The sequence below is a fragment of the Dromiciops gliroides genome, chromosome 1 (assembly GCF_019393635.1).
Source record: "Dromiciops gliroides isolate mDroGli1 chromosome 1, mDroGli1.pri, whole genome shotgun sequence".
NCBI classification, from domain to species: Eukaryota; Metazoa; Chordata; class Mammalia; order Microbiotheria; family Microbiotheriidae; genus Dromiciops; species Dromiciops gliroides.
The window spans coordinates 580,678,075-580,702,225 of NC_057861.1; the positions used below are offsets into that span (position 1 = coordinate 580,678,075).

Sequence of the window (24,151 nt, forward strand, 5' to 3'; positions counted from 1 at the left end):
AACAGCCCTAGGAGGTAGGTGCTATTATTATCCTCATTTTGTAGAAGAGTAAACAGAAGCAAAGAGAAGTTAAGTGAGTTGTTCAGGGTCACACAGCTAGTAAGAGTCTAAGGCCAGATTTGAACTCAGGAAGACTCCCGACTCCAGATGCCACACTCTATCCATTGTACTGCCTAGCTGCCCCTTCATTCTTGAAGCCAGCCAAACAATTCTGAAGCTAAAGCTAAACCAGTCAGAAAAGAAAGAAACAGAAATGAAAAGAATTTTCTATATAAAAGAGAAAATTCAAGCCAGCATTTTTGGGGCAAGCCCAACTATGACATCAAGAAATGAACAACAATTTTCTAAGCCCTAAGCTCAAAGTCTAGTTCTGTCTGAGGTCCTCAGGTATATGATGGTAGGAGGTGAGGCTGGAGTTTCCTTATGGAAGGTAGGAATTGACCTAAGTGGTTCTCTACTACCACCAATGTCCTAAAGAATCTTCTCTTGGCATGGAGATTGGGGTGTTTGTACACATGTGTGCCTGAACACATACAGATTTATACATCCCTGGAAAAACTTCTAGTTCCTAGAACCTAAAGATACATCAACAGTTTGGAATCAAGCATTCTCCCTTCTGGTAGATCCTTGGTTAGGCTGGAGTGTGGTTTATTTAGGAAGCACTGCAACTATTGGGTTTGGATAGAAATGAATCAGTACGAGGAATGGAAGCCAGAAGAAAACTACTTGGTCTACTGTGCTGTGGTTTGGTCGTGTTACGTCTGAGATTTGCTTTTGGAAAATCATTTGAATCCAAGCTTAGTTTCTGGGTCCATATAAAGTCTAAGTTAAACAATTCCTATTTACTCCTGCTAGGTGGTGCAGTGGATAAAGCCAGAAAGACCAGGGTTCAAATTTAACCTCAGATGCTTATTAGCTGTGTGACCCTGGGCAATTCACTTAAAACTTTTTTCCTCAGTTTCCCCACATGTAAAATGAGCTGGAGAAAGAAATGGCAAATCATTCTAGTATCTTTGTCAAGAAAACTACAAGGACAGTTGGCCATGGGGGCACCAAAAATCAGACAAGACGGAACGACAACACTGACCCTTTGTTCTTCTATACCTGTTTCACACCTTCTGCCTGAGAAGCCTGGCCGACATTTACAGACGTAGGTGTTCAGCTCATCCACACAGGTGGCCTGGTTTTTGCACGGACTGGAATCACATTCATTGATATTCACTTCACAAAGTGGCCCTGTGTATCCTGCCACACACTGACATCTGAAAAAGAACAAAACAAACAGATTTGAGTAAGCACTTAGCCACTGTGCCTCAGCCACTTCTTGACTCTTCTCCTGTGGGGCGCTTCTCCCACTGGGGAGCTCTCCCTAGAACCCACACTTGGGGAAGGACTTCACAGTAGTCATCCCTGATTCTCTAGATTATGTCACAATGGTCCCTGCATGGGTACCTCCTTCTCCTCCCCCCATTTTCAGCTCCCTTTTTATGTGTTGCCTCCCTCCCCCCCAAATTAGAATGTAAGCTCTTTGAGGGCAGGAGACAATTTTTCTTTTTGCTTGCATTTGTATCCCCAGCACTTAGTATAGCTTCTGCCACATAGGAAGTGCTTCATAAATTCTGGTTAACTGACCAAAGGCTGTCTTCCATTGTAAACAGGCTATGTTCCAAAAACATGTTTGTGAGACAATTCTTTGGAATTCTGAATAGAATTTCTAATTTCTGATATTTATATAGTACTTGGACTGGAGTCAGGAAAATCATCTTCCTAAGTTCAAATCTGGCCTCAGACACTTATAGTTGTGTGACCCTGGACAAGTCACTCAACCCTGTTGGCCCCAGTTTCCTCATATGTAAAATGAACTGGAAAAGGAATGGTAAACCACTCCAATAACTCTGCCAAGAAAATCCCAAATGGGGTCAAGCCTGAATTTCCAACAGAAACAATTTTATAGATAATGGCCAGCTTCCCACAAAGATCCAGTAAATCCCAATTGTAGCCTTAATATTGTATGCATCAAGGAAAAACAGTAGAAAGCAATACTGTTGCATTATTAATCATTAAAGGAAATGGAAAACCTGAAACAGGAAAATGCTATACTAATTTATTTTTAAAAGCCCAGTGCATTCTGCAAAGTATAATTCTACATCCTTGATATTGATTCCTGACATTTATATGAAGTACAGAAAGAGATTTCACTTTCTTGGCATTTAGAGAAATCAGAACCAAGAAACAGATTATTAAACAGATATTTTGTAAGGATTTTGAAAACAATGCAAAGATCTTTAGAAACCAACATGGACTTACCAAAAAGAGGTAATGCCAAACTAAGTTAATTTTTTTTTGAAAAGTTGGTAGTTGAAGGAAATATGATGGTCTATTTTAGTTTCAGCAAAACGTGTTTTTTTTGGTCATAGCACCTTTGTGAATAAGATTGTGTTGCCTTATTGGGAATAGTGTTTAGTGCATCTGTACCTTGTTGAGCAATGCCACTCAAAAAAAAAAAAAAAGGTGTGTCAACTTGGAAAGTGATATCATAAGGCTTTATACTTGGCCCTGTCCCATCCAGCACTTTTTTTTTTAGTGAGGCAATTGGGGTTAAGTGACTTGCCCAGGGTCACACAGCTAGTAAGTGTTAAGTGTCTGAGGCCGGATTTGAACTCAGGTACTCCTGACTCCAGGGCCGGTGCTCCATCCACTGCACCACCTAGCTGCCCCCCATCCAGCAGTTTTATCAAAGACTTGGATGAAATCAGAAAAGACATGATTATCAAATTGGACAAAAAGCTGAGAAATATTTACCATAATTATTGGCAGACTCAGGAGTTGAAATTACATTGATAAGTTGGAACACCAATATAAAATAAAATTTAGCAAAATAAGTGTCAATGCCTGAGCTTGTATAAAACAAAAGACTAGCTCTATATGTCTCCAGATGGGGTCATTTAATTGCTATCTGAACTTTATAAATATTCCCTTGGCCAGGAAGATACAAAAGTACAAAACTTCTCAGGTGGTTCAATCAACCTAACAGTCAATTAACAATTTATTTTCAGTTTATTACTGGGCCCACTTTGATCTTGTATCCTAATTCTAGAATAGTGGCTTATTGCTTTGTCTATTGAGACAAAGTTGCCTTTCTGCGTCTCATTCTTTGGAGCTAGGAAAGAATGCCAGACCTGAAGTTAATGAGACTCATCTGTCTGAATTCAAATCTCAACTCAGATACTTACTAGCTGTGTGACCCTGGGCAAGTCACTTATCCTGTTTGCTTCAGTTTCCCCATTTGTAAAATGAGCTGGAGAAGGAAATGGTAAATCACTCCAGTGTCTTTGCCAAGAAAACCCCAAATAAGGTCATAAAGAGTCAGATATGACTGAAATGGCTGAATAATGACAACAATAACTTCTACAACCCAGGATCTTAGTCTTTGTCTTATTCACCTATGCCTATAATTATATCCTGACCCTACCTTTTATCTCATTTCATCTGTAACAAAGGTCTTGCCTAGGGTCTCTCTGCAGTCTTTCTAGGGACCCTTCCGTGAATCATAGGAAACTCATTGGATTCACATTACTACCAACTACTAAACCCATGACTGAATTTTCCCTAAATAATATATTCCATTTCTATTATTGATCTGGATATTTCCACTACACACCAAGATTTATTATGGATATATAAGATGGAAGAGGCCTGTTTTGATAAGATTAATTTGAATTTAAAAAAATCTTGATTTTCATTTGATTAAAAGTTCAATATGCGGGGCAGCTAGGTGGCGCAGTGGATAGAGCACCGACCCTGGAGTCAGGAGGACCTGAGTTCAAATCCGGCCTCAGACACTTAATACACACTTACTAGCTGTGTGACCCTGGGCAAGTCACTTAACCCCAATTGCCTCACTTAAAAAAAAAGTTCAATATGCTCAAATGATGCAGTGTCCTATTTGTTTGTTTGTCTTTTCGGGGCAATGAGGGTTAAGTGACTTGCCCAGGGTCACACAGCTAGTAAATGTCATCTGTCTGAGGTCGAATTTGAACTCAGGTCCTCCTGAATCCAGGGGTGGTTTGCCACCTAGCTGCCCTACGGTGTCCTATTAAAAAAACAAAACAAAAACAAAAAACCCTAAAGCTAACATAGCCTAAGCCTTCAGAAATCAAAGTATGTCTCAGTCACTGAACATAGTTCCATTGTACTCTGCTCCAAGTGATTATTTTGAAAGGCAAATTAGAATGATCCAGAGGAAGCTGACAAGAATGACCAAGGATTAGGAAGTCATGTCCTATGATGGAACTGGGCAGGAGGATACTTAAGGTCTTCAGTTTGAAGACAAGGAGGCATGTAAAGGCTTATCATGTTGAAAAGTTACTTCAGAATCTATCTATAGGAGTCACAAGAAAGAAGAGTTTGGCTCAGTAGTAAAGACTTTTCAGGTAACTAGAATTGGGGATAAGATGGTAGAACAGACTGCCCTAGGACTTGAGTTCCATAACTGAAGATGTTTAAGCACAGTGAGGATCTGTTAGGGATGGTGCATGGACAATTCCTGACCTGAGTGGGAGGGTGGGACAGATGACCTCTGAAGTTTTTTCCTTTTTTTAGGACTCTATAATTCAATGAAATTGCAAAACCAATGGAAAGGATTCTGAGTTTGGAGTCAATGAATCTATATGCAAATGCTGGCTCTGGTTATGATTACTTGTGTGACCTTGGACAAGGTATCTAACCCCTCTGAGCCTCAGTTTCCTCTTTTATAAAATGACATGCTTGGACTGTATAACCTATAAAGTCCACTGATGCTTTAAAAATATCTGAGCTAATAAAATTAAATTTTATTTATCTTGAATGCCAATGGTTAAGGAAAACATGGTTACAATGAGAAGATTGATGGGAAGTTTTATAGATTCTTATGTGGACTTCCAGATACTTTTAAGGGCAATAGAAAAAAAATTTTTTTTTGGTGAGGCAATTGGGGTCAAGTGACTTGCCTAAGGTCACACAGCTAGTAAGTGTTAAGTGTCTGAGACCACATTTGAACTCAGGTCCTCTTGACTCCAAGGCTGGTGCTCTATCCACTGCGCCACCTAGCTGCCCAATAGAGATTTTTGACGTTAGTTCTTCATGTCTGCCTTTTACTTTAAAAATATAGCTTTCTTTTTTCCTTGTTCTTAATTTAGATTTTTTTCCCTTGCAAATGGAATGAAAAGGTATGTGGAGACAAAGAACAGGCAAGAAATGTTTTTGATGCTGGCAGATGGCAAAAGGAAAGGTATCAGAGAAGATGGATATGAATTTAGTCATTTGTTTAGTTGAATCTATATGCACATGCAGGAAGGATGATACTTCAGGTGAAACTAACTGAATTATGAGCAATGAAGTAGGGAAGCAAAGTGTGTAAATAAACTCCCTAAGAAAGAAAGTAGTCGAAGAAATTGGATTAGATAGTTCCCCAAAAAGGCCACCAGGTGGTGCCAGGAGACCAAGACCACTTTGGTTGCTGATCAGTTAAGGCTTGTTGGTGGAGAAAGATAACATGAGACTGGCAGGTCATAGAGTCATGTGTTTGTAATTTAGGAAATGTCTGCATAACTTCAATCAGGAATCTGACTCTAAAGATATATCACAAAATCACATAGAAACAAAAATCTTTAATAATCCTGATTTATAATAGGTATATTATATATTATCTCAGCTTAAGGAAAATAACATTGACAGCTATATAAAAAACAAAGTGCAGGGAAAAAGAGATGATACAGGGAGAGCAAGTAGGAAGCTCTTTAAGTTGTCCAGTCAATAGGTTGTAAGTAGGTGAATCATGGTATTAGCTGTGCATGTATAAAGAAAGAGTTCTATGTGAGAGATGTTATAAAGGAAGAGATGGAAAGATTTGACAGTAGATTAAATATGTAGGATGAAAGAGTGGGGAATCGAAGATAACACAAAGACTAGAATTATATACATAAAATCAAAACAGTAAAATAAATACACATTTTACATAAAAATATATATTTAATTTATAAGCTGATATTGGACAAGTCATCTGATCACAACTAGATTTTAGATAGATTTTAGATTTAGATTTTAGATAGAGCCAGTGCTCTATCCACTGTGCCACCTACTGCCCCACAGTCCTGGCTTTTTACCTGAAGCTGTTGATGCCATCCTTGCAGGTTCCCCCGTTCTTGCAGGGACTACTGAGACATTCATCTATATTCTTTTCACACCAGGTACCCCGAAAACCAGGAAGGCATTTGCACAAGAATCCCCCTATTTGATCTTCACAAACCGCATTGTTCAAACATGGGTTTGATTGACATTCATTGATTTCTGTTTCACAGTGAATTCCTAGAAAGGAAGGAATAGGAAAATGATGGTCAAAGGAATAATAATTTATAACAAAAACAACATAACAATAATAACCAACTACACAGTACAGTTATTTTATCTGTCAATAGTCTGAAGAATATTAAATACAGGCATAAACATATATATATATATATATACATATGCACTTATACATACATAAACACATATACAGATATAATAGCAGGTTATCCCTAGACAGCTTCTATCTGAACTCCATTTAAAAAAAGATAAGAACAAGATGATGATGATGATGATGAGGAGGAGGAGGAGGAGGAGGAGGAGGAGGAGGAGAATACTATCCTGATAATTGTAGTAAAATACTACACTTTTAATAAAATAGTACAAATAGAATGGCAATGTTAAAGCCAAGGAAAAGGAAGCCAAGTGACTATGTACAGCCAAGAGAGTACTGAATTTGTTTTTGTTTGTTTTTTTGTTTTTTGTGGGGGCAATTAGGGTTAAGTGACTTGCCCAGGGTCACACAGCTAGTAAGTGTTAAGTGTCTGAGGCCAGATTTGAACTCAGGTACTCCTGAATCCAGGGCTGGTGCTCTATCCACTGCACCACCTAGCTGCCCGAGAGTACTGAATTTGGAGTCTGAAATTGGGTTTAAGTTTTGAGTCTACTATTTGTGGGCTGCATGACCTTTGAAGCAATTCACTTAGCTTCTCCAAATTTACCTTTTTGAACCTATTATTTCATCACAGAATGGGGATAATAAAACTTAGACTACTGAGATAGTGTACTTGAAAGCACTTTATACCTGTAAAATGCTCTATAAGTGGGGGCAGCTAGGTGACACAGTGGATAGAGCACTGGCCCTGGATTCAGAAGTACCTGAGTTCAAATCCGGCCTCAGACACTTAACAATTACTAGCTGTGTGACCCTGGGCAAGTCACTTAACCCCAGTTGCCTCACCAAAAAAAAAAAAAAATGCTCCATAAGTGATTTACTAACATATGCAATGAGGTACAATCCAGTTCTTTAATGATCTATGACTTCAGCAAACTTTAATCCACTGTATTTGTTAGTTAAGATAAAAAGATGAAATAAGCTCAAGTTGCTTACATTCAAATGAGGGCAGGAAGAGAATAGGATGTTTAATAACTAACCATTAGGTAAGGCAAGGCATGATTAGGGCAAAGGAGAGGCAGTCCAGAAAGAGGCATTTTTATAATCTGAGGTGTGAGAAAGTAGCTTCAGTTAGAGGGATAGTAGCTGGCTTCTTGAAAGAAAGAACATCACTGAAGTAAGAGAGATATTTTAACAGAACTGGGTTGAGGGAGAAGAGGTCCATTCAGGGTACTGGTGTTGGAAGGTATGAGCAAAGGTGAAAGGATAGGAGAAAACAGGATGAAAATGGAGGACGATGAGTGGTCCAATTTTGTTGGAATATAGACTGTGAAAAAAAAAGTACTGTGAGATACTCCAATACAAAAAAGATCTGTGATTTTGTTGGGAGAAGAAATTCCAGGGACTCCTGGTGTGGACATTCCCTCTATTGACTCAGATTGCAACCTATCTATGACTTAGTAGATATATCCTAGGGAATTGAATCTCATATACCTTGCTCAAGATCACAGAGTTAGTAAGTATTATAGGTGGGCTTTGAATCCATGTTCAAGTCTTTCAGTCTGCCCACTGTACCATGCCATCTCTGATCTAAGACTGGGAATTTAGGTTAGAACAAGATTCTAAGGGGTTTAGAATGACAGGTCCAGTAGTCAGATTCAATGGGTAGCCACTTCAAGCTTTTAAGCAGAGACTTATTCAGACAATTCATTGAAGGATGAATTAGAAAAGGGAAAACGCTGAAGAGAGGAAGATAAGTTAGGAGGCTGTTACAACATTATCCATAAGATAATGGAGTTATGAACAAGGATAGCTAAGGTGAAAGTTAGAAGGAAGGGTCAATAGCACTTTGCAACTGGATGAATCTGGGGGTAGGCGTTTACAGTAGACAGAAGAGTCAAAGATGACTCTAAAGTTCTTCACCTGGATGAGGGGCATAGGAAGCCCAACTATCTTTTCTGCTCTGTAACCCTCATCAAAAGCCCCCTACCATCAACCTCCCTCCCTCTCCCTCCCTCCCTCCCTCTCTTCTCCCTAACTAGATCCTATATTTACTAGAGGCAATATATCCTCAGGGACTAACACAAATGCTTCTCTAATAAATGATTTATCATCATCATGGTGATGACCTGATGATGCTTTCTTTTACTCTGTCCTACGGTTTGATCAAGCGGAAGTATGCCTTGTTGAAAAGTTACATCAGAACGGGGGGTGAGGAAGGTCATAGATTTGAGCAAAATAAAGAGAGTCAGATGTCTTGATTTCAAATTCTGACTCTGCCACTTACTATTTATGTAACTTGGTGCAAACCAGAACTCTTCTGAGTCTTAGTTTCCATACCATAAAATGATAGGGTTGGAAAAAATGAACCCTGTGGTTTCTTCTAGATCCAGACCAATGGTCTTATATGTTGAGTTGTGAGGACCCTTCTAACACAAAATCAATAACCCTATGAATATCACTTACTACAAATAAAGTAGCTCTCAACAACTGGCTTATAGCTGTTATGTTAAAATCCAAGTATGTTCAATTAGTCTCTTACTATTTGGGGAAATCCCTGTTTATATTGTTAGATTCCTTTGGAAGCACCAGTGACCACAACAGCTATCTTCATCTCTCTCATCTTTAGCCTGCATGTGTCACCTTCATTCTGCATATCACACAGCATCTCTTGCATGCATGCATGCATGCATCCATCCCTCTCAAATGGCAAAATTCAGTTCAAATTGTAAGAAGTTGGTCAACCTGTGTGACTGTGTTCTAAGCTCTCACTTTTTTTAGATGTCAAAAAAGTCTACCCATGAATGTAAAGAAAAAGATCATAAGTGAACAGAGAAAATATAGAAAAGTTCAATTCTTACCTTTAAATCCTCTCACACATGAGCAGTGATACCCATCAATCCCATCGACACAAGTGGCCTTATTTAAACATGGATTGGATCTACACTCATTTATATTTCCCTCGCAGAGCTGACCTGCAAAGGACATTTATTAGAAATCAAAAAGGCACCATCTGGGGCAGCTAGGTGGCGCAGTGGATAGAGCACCGGCCCTGGAGTCAGGAGGACCTGAGTTCAAATCCGGCCTCAGACACTTAACACTTACTAGCTGTGTGACCCTGGGCAAGTCATTTAACCCCAATTGCCTCACTAAAAAATAAAAAAAAAAAATTTTTTTAAAAGGCATCATCTACTTTGATCATGTGCCTACCATGGGCACCACATTATTCTAGTTGTTAAGAGAAATATAAACATAAACAAGAAATGGCTTCTGCCCTTATGGAAATTAGAATCAAGCAGGAAAGATAAAACACATGCATAAATATGGAAGGATTATATAATTATGTGTAATGGGGAATTGACCAATGAGGAACCAGTCCTAGGAACACAGCTAGGTGGCCTGGGTGAAGACTGGCTAAGCCTGCTTTGGGGCATGAGTATTGGGAGATCTTCATTGGCCAGCCCCCATTACATATGGGATAACTATAATTCAGGCTGGATGGTAAATGTACCAAAGAGAATATAAAATGCTTTTGCTTTGATTCTGAGAAAAAAAATAACCATAGAGCTAAGTATCGACAAAGGTTTATCAATGTATACCTTTAATTTGAGTCAATTAAAATGTGGAAGAAATCAAAGCTAGAGTTCCATTAACTTGAAAACTTTCAGGAAATTTCTTCAAATACTTTGTTTACAATCTTGCTGTAGAACACTTTTAAGGCAATTTATATCAAAAGTTTCTTTCAAAAAAAAAAAGTTTCTCTCTAAGTCTTTGGAGGCAGAGATAGCAATTCTTCACCAGGAGAGAAGTCCTAGACTTAGAAGAATCTGTAGGGGGCGGGTGAGTTCTGGGATCCTACTACCTAAAAATAGGGATCATAGCACTCATGCCATGGAGGCTACCAGCTATTTGAGGGCATGGTAACTTCAAGGAAAGAGTCGATGTACCCATATTCTCAAGGCATCTTATCATGTGGCACATGATAGTTAGTGTAGGCTGTTCATACCATCATGTCTTATTAGAGTCTCTTACAAATGAGTTCATGGTTTAGTGTCATGAAAAAGCAACCCTCTGAATCCATCTCTGTTAGAAAAAGTGAACACTAATGATGAAAATTTTATCGACAAAATAAGAAAGAAAATTAGTGTCTTCCCCAAGCCTTTTAATTGACCATATTCATCAGCATTCATAGCAAATCTTTAAATTCTTCAAATTTCTCATCATAGAGATAGGTGTCATCATCGCCACCATTTCTACCTTGCTATTTATTTATTTTTTCTTAAGTAATATTTAATTTCCTAAATGCAAGCCACAATTCACCATACATTTCAGCCTACTTATACTCACCATCCATCTTTCTGTTTGCTTTCCAGTCACCTATAATTTACATTCTGTTGACATCCTGGTATTCTAGTATTCACATCCATATAGCATCTCCAGGAAAATACTAGGTTTTTTTCTATTTTATTTTTATTTTTCTCAATTACATATATAGCTATTTTTTGAGTCCCAAATTTTTCTTCCACCCTCCCTTCCCTCCCGCTTCCCAATACCAGCAAGCAATTTTATATAGGTTATACATTATAATCATGTTAAACATGGAAAATACTAGTTCTAAGAAGATGGGCTTTTGTAGCAGTGAGAGCCTTGACATTGAAGAAAATGCTGTGCTACTTCTCAAATATAATCCAGACTGAACCCCTACTTCTCTTTGATCTTGGACCTAGCTGACTGTCCATCTCTCTCACCTAACACGGACGTGTGTGTGAGTGTGTGTGTGTGTGTGTGTGTGTGAATACCAATTGAACCAGTTATTTTACTGGTATAGGGCGTTCCATGATAAGGAAACTTCATTTACTAATATAGGTTTGCACCCACTTTACTCTTAGTCTTATGGAGTTGCCTAAGTACACCTAATTGGTAAATGACTTCAGTGTCATATAGCTGACACGTCAGTTTCCGCCCTTGAACACAGGTCTTAATGGTTTTGAGGTTGGCTCTCTATGCTCTCTGCTATCTCTGACTTCTTTCTCTCTCTTGCTATCTACGTATCTATACCCATAATAAACATATATATGTATATATGTATAGGTATGTACATATATGCATATATACTCATATAAATATGTATGCATATGTAAAATGTCCCAAAATCTTAGTGCAATTTAAAGGTTAAAATCTTTAAAAAGTTTTAAAGCTTAAAACTGCACTAAGACTTTTAGGATATCTTGTATATATACATATATACATACTCCACTCATATACTCACAGATGTGTATATACATTTTGCATATATGTATATGTGTGTGTCACACAAACATAATGATGCTTTGCTTGTAAAAAAATGGTAACTGACTCAATTTTTAATTTGTCAGTTAAAATAATGGACTGCTCCTTTATCTGGTCAATGACATTTCTCACCATTTTTTGTTTTGAGGAGTTGTTTCTTATGTATGATGGTTAGGCAGATTTATTTTTAGTGAACAGAGTTTAGTGAGGAGGCTTTGTTATATTTGGAAGCTTGGTACAATCAGCATATCATCTGTGGATTGGAGTATCTGGAAAACCCCCACATAGTTACTAGCTTTGTCTTTGATGTGTGAATTTGCTAACTAAGGCCATCAAGGACATTTTCTAAGAGCATATTACATTTAGCCAGAAGTTAGATAGTGTCAGTGGTAAATCTCTGGGAGAAACTTCATTTTCTTGCAAAAATAGAGTGTGAGCTTCTAATCTGTACTGCAATTAGACCGAGAGGTTCTTAACCTTGGGTTTGTGAATCGTCATTAAAAAAACATTTTGATAATTGTATTTCAGTATAATTGGTTCCCTCTGTAATCCTATGCATTTTCAAACATTCTTCTGAGAAGAGGCCCATAGGCTTCACCTGACTGCCAATGTGTGTGTCCCATGACACAAAAAAAATTGCTGAACTAGGAATTAGAGAGATATCCTTAATTCCATACATAGCATATGTCCTTCAGAGATGTCCTTCTCTGATGCCTCATTGTGGCATGGAGGTGACCTTGGGTTCTTGAAAGCTGTGCCCACAAATCACTAACTCTGGAAGGTCTTACTAAGTTGGAAATGCTTCCACACAGGCCTGGCAATGAAGAGTGCATCTCCTGCCAAAGAACAGCCTAACTAAGTGGAGAGTGGCTTGTCAGAAGACTGACTCTGATGAATGTTTGGGCCATGATCCTGCTTCTACCACCTGTGTAATTCTGGGCAAAACATTTAACCTCACTGGGTCTCAACATTTCATTTGTAGAAAGAGGATATTAGAGAGATTAGAACAGGGGTTCTTTCTTTCTTTCTTTCTTTCTTTCTTTCTTTCTTTCTTTCTTTCTTTCTTTCTTTCTTTCTTTCTTTCTTTCTTTCTTTCTCTCTCTCTCTCTCTCTTTCTTTTTTTTTTTTGGCAGGGCAATGAGGGTTAAGTGACTTGCCCAGGGTCACACAGCTAGTTAAGTGTCAAGTGTCTGAGACCAGATTTGAACTCAGCTCCTCCTGAATCCAGGGCTGGTGCTTTATCTACTATGCCACCTAGCTGTCTCCAGAACAGGGGTTCTTAACCTAAGAGTCTATATGGATAATTTCAGGGGGCCTATGAACTTGAATGGAAATAAAAAATTGTTTATTTTCACTGAACTCTAATAGCAATTTAGTATTTCCTTCAATTATTTAAAAATATTATTCTGAGAAGGTGGGCCATAGGTCTTGCCAGACTCACATAGGGGTCCATGATGCAGAAAAGCTTGAGAGTCCCTGGTGTAATGATTGGAATGACGCCACCTGCTGGAGACTTACTGTAGAAAAGCTCCACCATGAGGTGAAGGTCTTTGAGGGCAAGAACATGCATCTTTTCTTTGGCATCAGGAAGTGACATTTGCTTGTGGGAGGAAGAAGGGGAGCCTGGCTCTTTGACTACCGCTCTCTTTCCTGTGAACTCTGGCGGAGAGCGGAGCGAGAAATGCACTCTCCCTTTAATAGATAGATGAATGTAGGCCTTTCTCTCTCTCTTTACCAAATTCTTATTCTCCTTAATAAATGCTTAAAAGTCTAACTCTTGCTAAAGCTTTTAATTTATTGGCGACCACTTATTAGATGTTTTAGACAGACTAGCTAGAATTTTAGCCTTTAACACTGGACTAGAGAATTTGCTAACAAAAGTGGAACTGCAAACTTGGGCAAGGGAGGAGGGAAGTTGCTGAGAGTTCTATAAACGGGCTTTTCATGATGTTGGCTGTCTAGTGTCCTGCTCCAGATGAGTGCATTGTTGATAATGACTGTGTGAGAGAATATTTATTTTGTTATTGTTGTTGTTTTTTGCAAGGCAATGAGGGTTAAGTGACTTGTCCGGGATCACACAGCTAGTAAGTGTCAAGTGTCTGAAGCTGGATTTGAACTCAGGTTCTCCTGAATCCAGGGCCGGTGCTTTATCCACTGTGCCACCTAGCTGCCCTGTGAGGGAATATTTAAATGAATACATGTGTGAAAGAACAATAACGTGTGTGCTTGGATATATTGTGAGATCAACGAAGCTTTACTAACATATAGGATATATGAAAATATCAGATCAGCAGTGCCATAGAATGCCGGGGGACAAGTTGATAAGAACAGAATTTGGGGAAGGGGAGGGGAGAGAGAAGACAAAGGGAGAGGGGGAAGAGGAGGAAGCTAGGGAAGGGAAGGAGAGGAGGAGGGGGAAGGGGAGAGAAGGAGAAGGAAGGAGGAGGGGATGTAGGGGCAGAGAGAGGGAAAGAGAGCCAGAGGAAGGGAGAGACAGAGAGACAGAGAGAAGAAACAGAGAGAGAGACACATAGAAAGACAAAGGAGGGAAAGAGGGCAGAGGGGGGACAAAGATAGGGGAGGAAGAGTGAGGAATAGAGGAGGAAGAAGGGGGAGGGAAGGGAGGGAGGGAAAAGAGAAAGGCTGAAAGAGGGCTAGAGGAAAAAAGTAGAGGGGAGGGGAGAGGGAAGAGGAAGGAGCTTTCATTAGAAAAGACAATTAGGTGGAATTTCCTTGAGTGAATACTTCAGTATAGTACAGTGGGAAAAACAGTGGAAGACGAGGATTTGAATTCTAGCTTTGCCACGTTATAACTGTGTGACTTTGAAGAAGTCAGTTAACCTCTCTGAGTCACCTCTGAGTAAAATGAGAGAGTTGTGACAAATGACTTCTAAAATCCTTTCAAGGTCTGAATCTATGATCTATTGGATGAATTCCTTTTCCGAACCTTTGCTAAGGAAATTCATTTGCAAAGACTGACATCCCCAAATGAAAGTTACTATTTTTATATGGCCTCACAGTGGAGAAACATCATAAACTCAGGGTGGATTCAAGTATATGATCACAGCTACTATAAAAAGATTTTTTAGTCTTCTCTCTCATAGTTCTACTTTCCTTCTAAAATTTTTTTTCTTGGTTTTCTGGTCCCTTGAAAATATCTTTAAGGTATATCATATCATATTATATTTTTATGTTATATAATACTATATATTATATTAAAATGATTTTAGAAAGCAGATCACATGATACTCAAAATCTATGCTAACTCCATATTCTGATAATTATAAAATAATATATTTCAATAATTTCATCACCAACACCCTAACTACAATTAAAATGGAACTGAGCAGAGGCAGCTGCTATGTTACAAGTCCTTATGAGCCAAACTATTTTAATGAGGGTGGAAGGTGAAAATCTCTACTCTGAACATGAGAAAAAAACAGAAATAAATGAGTTAAGCAAATTGATATTTTGTGGTAAAGGTTGGGGAAAATAACCCTTCAACATGGAAAGAATGCAAATTCTTGGGAATGAGAAATATCATTTAAAGTGCTTTTAGGCTGTGCTGTGTGGTGAGAAATACATGCATGTAGGCACCGTGGGGATTAAAAAAAGTATTTTTGAAGTAGTTTCAAGTAGCCTCATAAGAGAAACTTTGCTTTTCTCTTTAAAAATGTAATAAAAGATTCAGAGTAATTTAAAATAGAAAACCATACTCCTTGACCTAAAATAGTCAACAAACAAAAGACCAACTCAAAAATATTTTCTCAGAATGCAATGCCTTGTATTTGAAAAACCTGTGTTATTGCTCCATTACCTGTGTAACCTGCTGGACACTGACAAGTGAACTTGCTAATACCATCTCTGCATACTCCATTGTTGAGGCAAGGTGAAGAACTGCACTCATTCACATCTATTTCACACTTCAAGCCTGAAATTCAAAACAAACAGCATTGAGAGGCAAAAGACAATAAAAATATGGAGCTTTACAATTTACAAAGCACTTTCCTCACTCCATGAGATAGAAGGTGGAAATATCCTCCCCTCCATTGTACAGAAATGGAGTCTCAGGGAAGGTAAATGACATTCCTAAGGTCACACAGCTAGTAATTGGCAGCACTCAAATTGAAGTGTTCTATTTCTGAGTCTAATAGTTTTTTCCTGGTCACCATGCTTTTTCTCCACCTATTCTATTTATATAACTATTTACATGGCACACCATTTTTCATTACGACAACCCTGAGATAGGTAGAAGTACTATTGTCACTCGAAGTACATACAAGTTAAGTGACTTGCCCAGGGTCACCCAGGAAGTGGCATCAGAGGCTGCATTTGAATCTAAGTTTTCTGGACTCCAAACCCAATCCACACTACATCATGCTGTCTCTTTATGAATTATGAAAATAAAGAGAAAATACATTCCACTCAAAATTAACATACACACACAAAACTGTCCTTTGTTCTCAATGATGATCCTATTTAAAGATTGTTATTTAAAATAAAATATCAAATATTATTTTTGAAAATTTGTCATAAATTCAATAGATTAAAAACCCACAGAGTGAATCAAACTTGCTTTGTAACTATGTGTTTAAATAAATCAATTTCAAAGCACAATATGTCATAACTTCTCAGTTATTACCTCTGTCTCCACCAGGATTCTTTGTTCACACATTTCCATTCCCTTTTCTTTCTTTTTTTTAGTGGTCCTAGATTTGCTTCTTTGCTTTGAACTATTTCACATAGGTGTCTCCATATTTTCAATGTTTCTTATACTTATTGATCTTTATTGTATCATATCATCCCACTACATACATGTACAACAATTTATTTAACCACTTTCCTATTATTTGACATTTAGGTTTATTTCCATTTTTTTTGCAATGATAAATAATGTTAGTATTAAAATCTTTGAATAGATAACTACTTTTTATAATACTCTTAGGAGTATAATATTCCCAATAATAGAATTCTTGAATCAAATACAATTATTTTTTGTAAGTCTCACTATTTACTGCCAGATTACTTTCCAAAAAGATTCTAATAATTTACAATTCTACTAGCAAGGAGTTAGTGTGTCCCTGTTCCTCCTCAGCTTTGCCAAGCACTGAGCTTCATTATTTTTGCTAAAATGATAGGGATGGAGTTGGTGCTTCCAAGTTGTCTTAATTTGTGTCTCTTATTATTAGTGAAGGTGACAATTTAAAAAAATGATTATTAATGGTTTTCCTTCTTTTTTAGGCCAATCTGTGAATTCCTTGGTGTAGGAAATTCCCAGTGAGGAAGCTTCCTCTACCAATGCACATAAACACCTACTCAGCAATTTATAATTAAAGAGAGTTTCCTGGGACACTAGAGGTCAAATGACTTTCCCAGGGTCTCACAGCCAATATATGACATATGCAGGACTTGATGAAAGGTCTCCTTAGTTCTGAGGCTAGCTCTTTATGTACTATGCCACAGAGCTGCTCTCATTTTCCCTTTCTGAATGGTTGTTCATAGCATTTGCCTATCCACTAGAGACTGGGATTTTCTAGGTGATGTTTTAAAAATTCCATATATATATATTTAGATGTCATCTTTTTATCCATAATATTTGTAAATATTTTTCTAACATGTTATTTTTTATTATATTTATGTATACATATACACAGGTATGTATAAGTATATTTTGTTTTGTTGAGTTTTGCTCTGAGTGCAGTCGCAACAGTTAAAGTGATAGTCTTTTATAGTTTGAGAACATGTGAATTTGGTTTGTTGGCCTGATACAATGGGAAAGAAAAAGGTACATCTTGTTTGTTTTGCGAGGCAATAAGGGTTAAATGATTTGCCCAGGGTCATACAGCTAGTGAGTGACAAGTGTCTGGGGACGGATTTGAACTCAGGTTCCCCTGAATCTGGGGCGGTGCTTTACCCACTGCGCCACCTAGCTGTCCTCCAAAAGGTACATCTTAAAATATAAAGAGGCTTTGATTCTTTTATGCATTCTCTCCCCAACATGAAATTGCCCCCAACTGATTTTGCTCTATCAGAATGGAATGCTTATACATGTTCTAAAATAATACCATGTGATTTGCATTATGCTTAATTTATCAGAATATATTTTTTTTGATGTCTCATGGTACAGGCAACATTTTCACACTTCTGTAATATGAAATGAAATTCTAATTTACCTGTAAACCCAGGCAGGCAGCTACAAATATATCCCCGTCCTACTTGTTCACAGGTTCCACTATTATGACATGGATTTAGAAAACACTCATGGAAAACCTGTCCACAATAGAAATTAGGTGTCAGAAATGTCATGCTCACAAATAAAACTAGCACTAAGCAATCTATCATGAGCCAAGGTCATTTTCTTTTCTTTTCTTTTCTTTTCTTTTTTTTTTTTTGGCAAGGCAATGGGGGTTAAGTGACTTGCCCAGGGTCACACAGCTAGTGTCAAGCGTTTGAGGCTGGATTTGAACTCAGGTCCTCCTGAATCCAGGGCCAGTGCTTTATCCACTGCACCACCTAGCTGTCCCCATGGTCATTTTCTTTTGGGGTTACCTGGCTAATTGTTTCATACTTTATCTCCCATCACTTAAATATCTCAGGTCCTTGATAGAATAAATGGACTTCACCAACATGTTCCCCAAAACTCGATATAGGAGTGTTGACCCAGGATAAGCTAACATGTATATGTCTACTAGGCTGACCACCAGGAAGGCTATAAACTGATTGGATATTGCTAAGATAGAGGGTTACCAAGTTTTGGTATGAAGCCCCAGGAGACACATGGAAGGTAGGCTGCCACAAGGAATGTTGGTTTTTGACCCAGCAATATTAAAGGCTGAGGAATTGATGGGGCCAAATTTGGTTAACTTGGTTGAGTTATTAAGACTACCAAAATAATTGCTCATTATTTATAATCAGCAAAGGAAGATTAAGCTTCTGGAACTTTCTTATACCACACTTTATCAGAAGTATTTTGGCTGCAAAAAAAATTAGATTAAATTTCTCATGAAAGGTCAATGAACCTCCATGGTAAGGGTTTTTGGTCAGTTTAAAATGTTCTCCACTTAAAAGGTGTTCCATGTTTATAGTGCATTAAAAAGCACCCCTTTACACACATACACAAAATTCTGCATCTGTAGTCATAGCAACATTAAGAACAGCAACTATAGCATCATATGTCTCTTTGTCATCAGAAAAAAAATCTACATGTTTCTTCTCATTAATAAGGCAATATTGAACTGCCATCTTTTGGGATTTTACCAATGATTCATCTATATGTACCCATCTACTTTGATTAATGAAAATAACAGTCACAGCCATTTTTTCTTCTGTTTTTTTCAGGAGGACATATTTAAATTAAGTTGAGCATTAGACACATAATAGAAGGAAAATTATTTCTTTTTCTGTCATTAGGGCAAATGATACACCAGATAGTAGTCTTGCCTGGCTGCTGACTTCATACTTCTTGGTGATATGTCCAGGAGAGGCTGACAGCATGATACTTTCCTCTGCTGCTGAAAAAGTTGAACTAAAACCTAGGGAGAATGTACAGAAAAACAGGGTTTTTTGTGTGTGCAATTAAATGAAAACACATTAACATTAGTTTTCTGAATCTCTAATTGGGTGTTGTATTCCAAAAAACCTAGTTAGAAAAAAATATATAAAACATATATATGTGCAGAAATAAATTCTTAAGTGAACTGATATGAAAATCAATAAAAATGAAGAGATGAGAATTAGAAGAAAATAATTCAATAGGTATATCTGTGTAAAACTCCATTAAAGTGCTAGCGCAGTGCCCCATTGTGTCACAGAAGTGATCCTGGGATCTAGATGGATCTGACAGTGAAGTGAAAAAGCTAGCTGGTCTTATTAACCTGTAAAACCTTCAAGGATGGGCTGAATAATGGATTGAATGTTTATTTATTCATTCATTCATTCATTCATTCATTTATTCATTTATTTATTTATCTATCTATCCATTCATTCATTCATTCATTCATTCATTCATTCATTCATTTATTTTTGGTGAGGCAATTGGGGTTAAGTGACTTGCCCAGGGTCACACAGCTAGTAAGTATCAAGTGTCTGAGGCCGGATTTGAACTCAGGTACTCCTGAATCCAGGGCCAGTGCTCTATCCACTGCGTCACCTAGCTGCCCCCTGAATGTTTATTTTTGCCAGGACTAGCCTAACAAAATTTCACGAGATATCACCAGGAGGCTTACTGAAAGTTAACAATGGCAGGAATTATCCTTTATGTATTGAGCATAATTTTCATTGACCTATTAATTCATTCTTATATGTCCTAATGCTCGCCACCAAGCACCCCTTCTCTAGGCATGGGGTCCTGGGGATAAGGCTAGTCAGCACAATTTGAATAGGCAGCTTTCAATTGGCTCTGAAACATAATTTTCACCATCACTTACTCCCCTAATTTTGGTATACAATGTGGAGGGACTCTAGAGTAGCTGGGGCCTTGACTTCAGAACACTGGGGACAACTGTCAATGCTTCCTTCCACTGGCCAAAAAGGAAAAAGATTAAGGCCTCAACAAAATGAGTGCTGTAAGCTTCGCCTCTCCTTCCATCCTCAATTGGGTTCTCTGCTTATATAGCTTGCCCAAAAGTCTTAGGGCAGTTTTAAATTTTAATAATATTTCAGAGGTCTACATGCTACAAACTAAAAAAAAAATCTGAAAAATTAATTATTTAAAATGTAAAAATATTTATGTCTTGTTAAAATTCAGTATAACCGCTGTCTTGTGCCTTATATTCCTCAATTTTCAAATTTGGTAAAAAAAAAAAAACAACTTTCATCAACTTCTACTTAGTGATGAAAAGAACTGCCTTTATAATCCTAGTCTTAAGATCATTTAAAGAATGAAGTTTTGACGTGACTTCACCAGAAAAAGTCTAATGGAGATAAATCAGCTGGTCAAGCATTTAGAGTAGCCGGGTGTCAGGAAAACCTGAGTTCAAATCTTACCCTCAGACACACACTAGCTACGTTACTGTGGACAAGTCACTTAACTTCTGTTGACCTCAGTTTCCTCAATGGCAAAATGGGGTTGCTATGAGGATCAAATGAGATAATATTTGTAAAGCATTTAGAACAGTGTGTGGCACATAGTAGATGTTATATAAATGCTTATTCTTGCTCCACTGTCCTTTCTTCCCCTCCCAATTCACTCATCTAAGATAACTCATAAAATTACATTTAAATTGAAAAATTATTCAAAAATTTGGAATCAAATATCAAAATGATTACAATTTTAAATTGTGTTTTCTATAAATTTGTAGCATTTATGTTTCTGAAGTTATTAAAGATCAAAGATGCACTGACACTTTTGGGACAGGGTATGCTAGACACTGACCCTTCATTCTTTGCTCATCATTGCAATGAGGCTACCTGATACACAATGCCAGATCCATTCCTACTACCTTGCTTACCTAAATATCTATAAAGGAACTGGATTTGGGATAAAAAGATTGGGGTTCTAGTCCTAGTTCTATCATCTAAATCATAGCCCTGATCAAAATATTTTGCCTTCATTGAACGAATAAAATGAAACAGGTTGGTGGTACAGTGGATAGAGTACTGGGCCTGGAATCAGGAACTCAGCTTCCTGAGTTTAATTGGCCTCAGGTACTTACTAGCTATATGACCCTGGGCAAATCACTTAATGCAGTTTGCCTCAGTTTCCTCATCTATAAAATAAACTGGAGAAGGAAATGCCAAACCACTCTAGTATCTTTGCCAAGAAAACCCCAAAGGGGGTTAGGAAGAGTCAGACATGACTGAAAAATGACGGAGCAACAACAATGAATAAACTATATATGTTTTAGCCCAGTAATCAATCACTTCCACAGTCTGGCTCTAAGCTCTCCTATCTCATACAATTTCCTTCATGAAGGCTATGCTCCAGCCAAACCAGAAAATGTCCTCAATTTTTCCTCACATTTCCCATCTCCATGTCATTGCTAGTAGCATTTCCTAATTCTGGAAAGTCTAGTTCAGCTACCAAAATCCTAATCAAGATCCATTTTCAACAGGTCTTTCTCCCTAACTCCCCCCCTCATCCTTCCCAAGCAGAAGGGAGCTCTCCCTCTCTCCTCTGAACTCTCACAGCCCTTTTTTTTTGGTACTCATCCCATTCTATTTTGTATTACATTTAACTGAATATGGTTAACTTGTTCAGGACGTTAAGCTTCAGTGTGGATGGGGGCTTTGTTTTGTTCATACTTTCATCCTTTAGTGTCTAGCCCAAAGCCTTGAATCCAGCAGATACTTAATGTTAAGGGCTTGTTGAATTGAAGTGAATTAAAGAATCTTATGAATAAATCCAGCCGCCTAAACCATCTGCTACTTTTACTTCTAGAATTTGAGAATCTCCCCACACTGGATATATCCTATACCAATAAAATCACAGGTATAATTTCAAAAATTAAAAAAAAACCTCCAATATTTTGAATATATGTACACTTTGAACCCGCCCCTCTCCTGCTCCACAGCAGAGACTATTCATTTATTTCTTCATATTCCCAGTGCTGAACTTAGTGCCTAGAATATAGGAGGTGTGTAAGAAATGCTTGTTGATTGAGTTTAATAAAGAGAAGAGTTTTATATAACTATGGACAGCCCTATTCCTAGCTAAGGAGAATCCCAAGAGAGCGGGAACCCAGTCACGGTTTCTTGTTATCCCCAGTCCACTGCTCTTGAACAATGAGAACACGTTATCAGCTTACTCGAACAATCCGTGATGGATCTGGCCCCAGTGATTGTTGTTGTTCCATAAAAAGGACAAGAAAGGCAGAAGGATTTTCCTGGGTTGGGTTGATAATAGTCTCTGGGACACGGATAACAAGGCTTGATGCCAGAGCGGGAAAATTCTCCTATTGGACAAGGCACTGTAAAAGAGGGGAGAAAAACAGCTAAAAAAAAAAGACATTTCCTAAACATTAACAAAAATTCATGACACGACCTTAAGAAGTCAGCTACCGTCTATTTTAGCAGAGGTATATTCTATTTTTCTTGGTAGAATCACTTTTCTTTGGATCCCTTAAAAAATGTCACATAGGTATATTACATTCCACAGGGAGGAGAATATAACCTACCCATTTTTTCTGCTGAAAGAGACTACAGAAAATGAATAAATTCCTCAACCGTCCCTTCTGAGATGAACTCTGGAAATGAAGGCACATTTCTCAGAGAAATTCCCCAAATGTAGAAAATGCACAATTACTGAATGCTTCAATTGTTTTAACAGCTTCCCTCTCCCCACCACTGAAGTATAGTATTTCTAGATGATGTCAAGTATTTGAAATATACTTTAATTGGAAATTAAAATGTCTTCTTGTACAAATTAATTTAAAATGTCTATTGAGAATGAGGAAAAGAAAGTACTCCAAGATAATAATTGCTGTTTTTTTCAAGGAGAAGAAAGCAGGTCTCTTCTATTAGTCTTTTTTCAATTTGAAGAGAGGAGCTCAGCTTTTCATCCTCGAATTTTCTTAACTTAGAGTCAGAAAGCCCTGAAGATGACCCCCGCCAGTGGACTACTGGTCTATTTACAGAGACAAGTAAGCTTCTTTTGAAAATAACTTGTCCATTCCTATTGACAGTATAAATAAATACATTGGCCAGGTGCTGGCATCAATCACCATGATACCCAAATACAGTGATAGCATTATGACCCTAGATAACATCCAGTCATTTGGTCCAACAAAGTTCTACAAAACAGAATTTCATGGGACACATATGCACTAGAGAAGGTAAGTTCTGTTTAGAATACACTTTCAAACTCATTCAATAACTTCATAATTCTTCACACCAGGCAATGAATGTTTGCTATCTATAGAATTAACAGCACTCAAGTAGACTCTTTGAATTATAGATTAAAATTGTTTTCTAACTTCAAGGAGTTGTGTGTTTTTTTTTTTTTTTTTTGCGGGGCAATGGGGGTTAAGTGACTTGCCTAGGGTCACACAGCTAGTAAGTGTTAAGTGTCTGAGGCCAGATTTGAACTCAGGTACTCCTGAATCCAGGGCTGATGCTTTAACCACTGTGCCATCTAGCTGCCCCAACTCAAGGAGTTTTTAAAAAATCAGTCAATCATATCATATCATCCTTTGTTTCCTTTCCTACCTAAGAAGTAATTTTCCTAATACACAGCTATGGTCATATATTCAGTTTAAAATTTTTCAAATGATAGAATAGTTCCACCAAAGGAAGTTCATGCTCCACAGTCTGGTATTGAAGACCCTTCACACAAACTAACATATCTCTCTAACCTTAAGTTAAATTAGGCCCCTTTGTGTGTTACATGCTACTGCCAAACCTCATTTACATGCCTTCACTCATGACATTCCAGTGCCTGGAATCCCACCTCCCTACTGCCACTATTTCTGATTACTAGAATTCTAA

General features: G+C 37.8%; 1 protein-coding gene across 1 annotated transcript in view; it reads right to left on the reverse strand.

Annotated features, from left to right (window-relative positions):
- Positions 1-24,151, reverse strand: part of SVEP1 (sushi, von Willebrand factor type A, EGF and pentraxin domain containing 1) — a 340,439-nt gene that overhangs the window by 107,292 nt on the left and 208,996 nt on the right. Inside the window, exons 19-25 of the mRNA XM_043978458.1 lie at positions 22,474-22,635; positions 19,169-19,260; positions 17,902-17,998; positions 15,546-15,659; positions 9,301-9,414; positions 6,144-6,345; positions 1,105-1,262 (exon numbers count right to left, since the gene is read on the reverse strand). Of these exons, the coding sequence (XP_043834393.1) occupies positions 1,105-1,262; positions 6,144-6,345; positions 9,301-9,414; positions 15,546-15,659; positions 17,902-17,998; positions 19,169-19,260; positions 22,474-22,635 (939 nt within the window). The remainder of the gene's footprint in view (positions 1-1,104; positions 1,263-6,143; positions 6,346-9,300; positions 9,415-15,545; positions 15,660-17,901; positions 17,999-19,168; positions 19,261-22,473; positions 22,636-24,151) is intronic.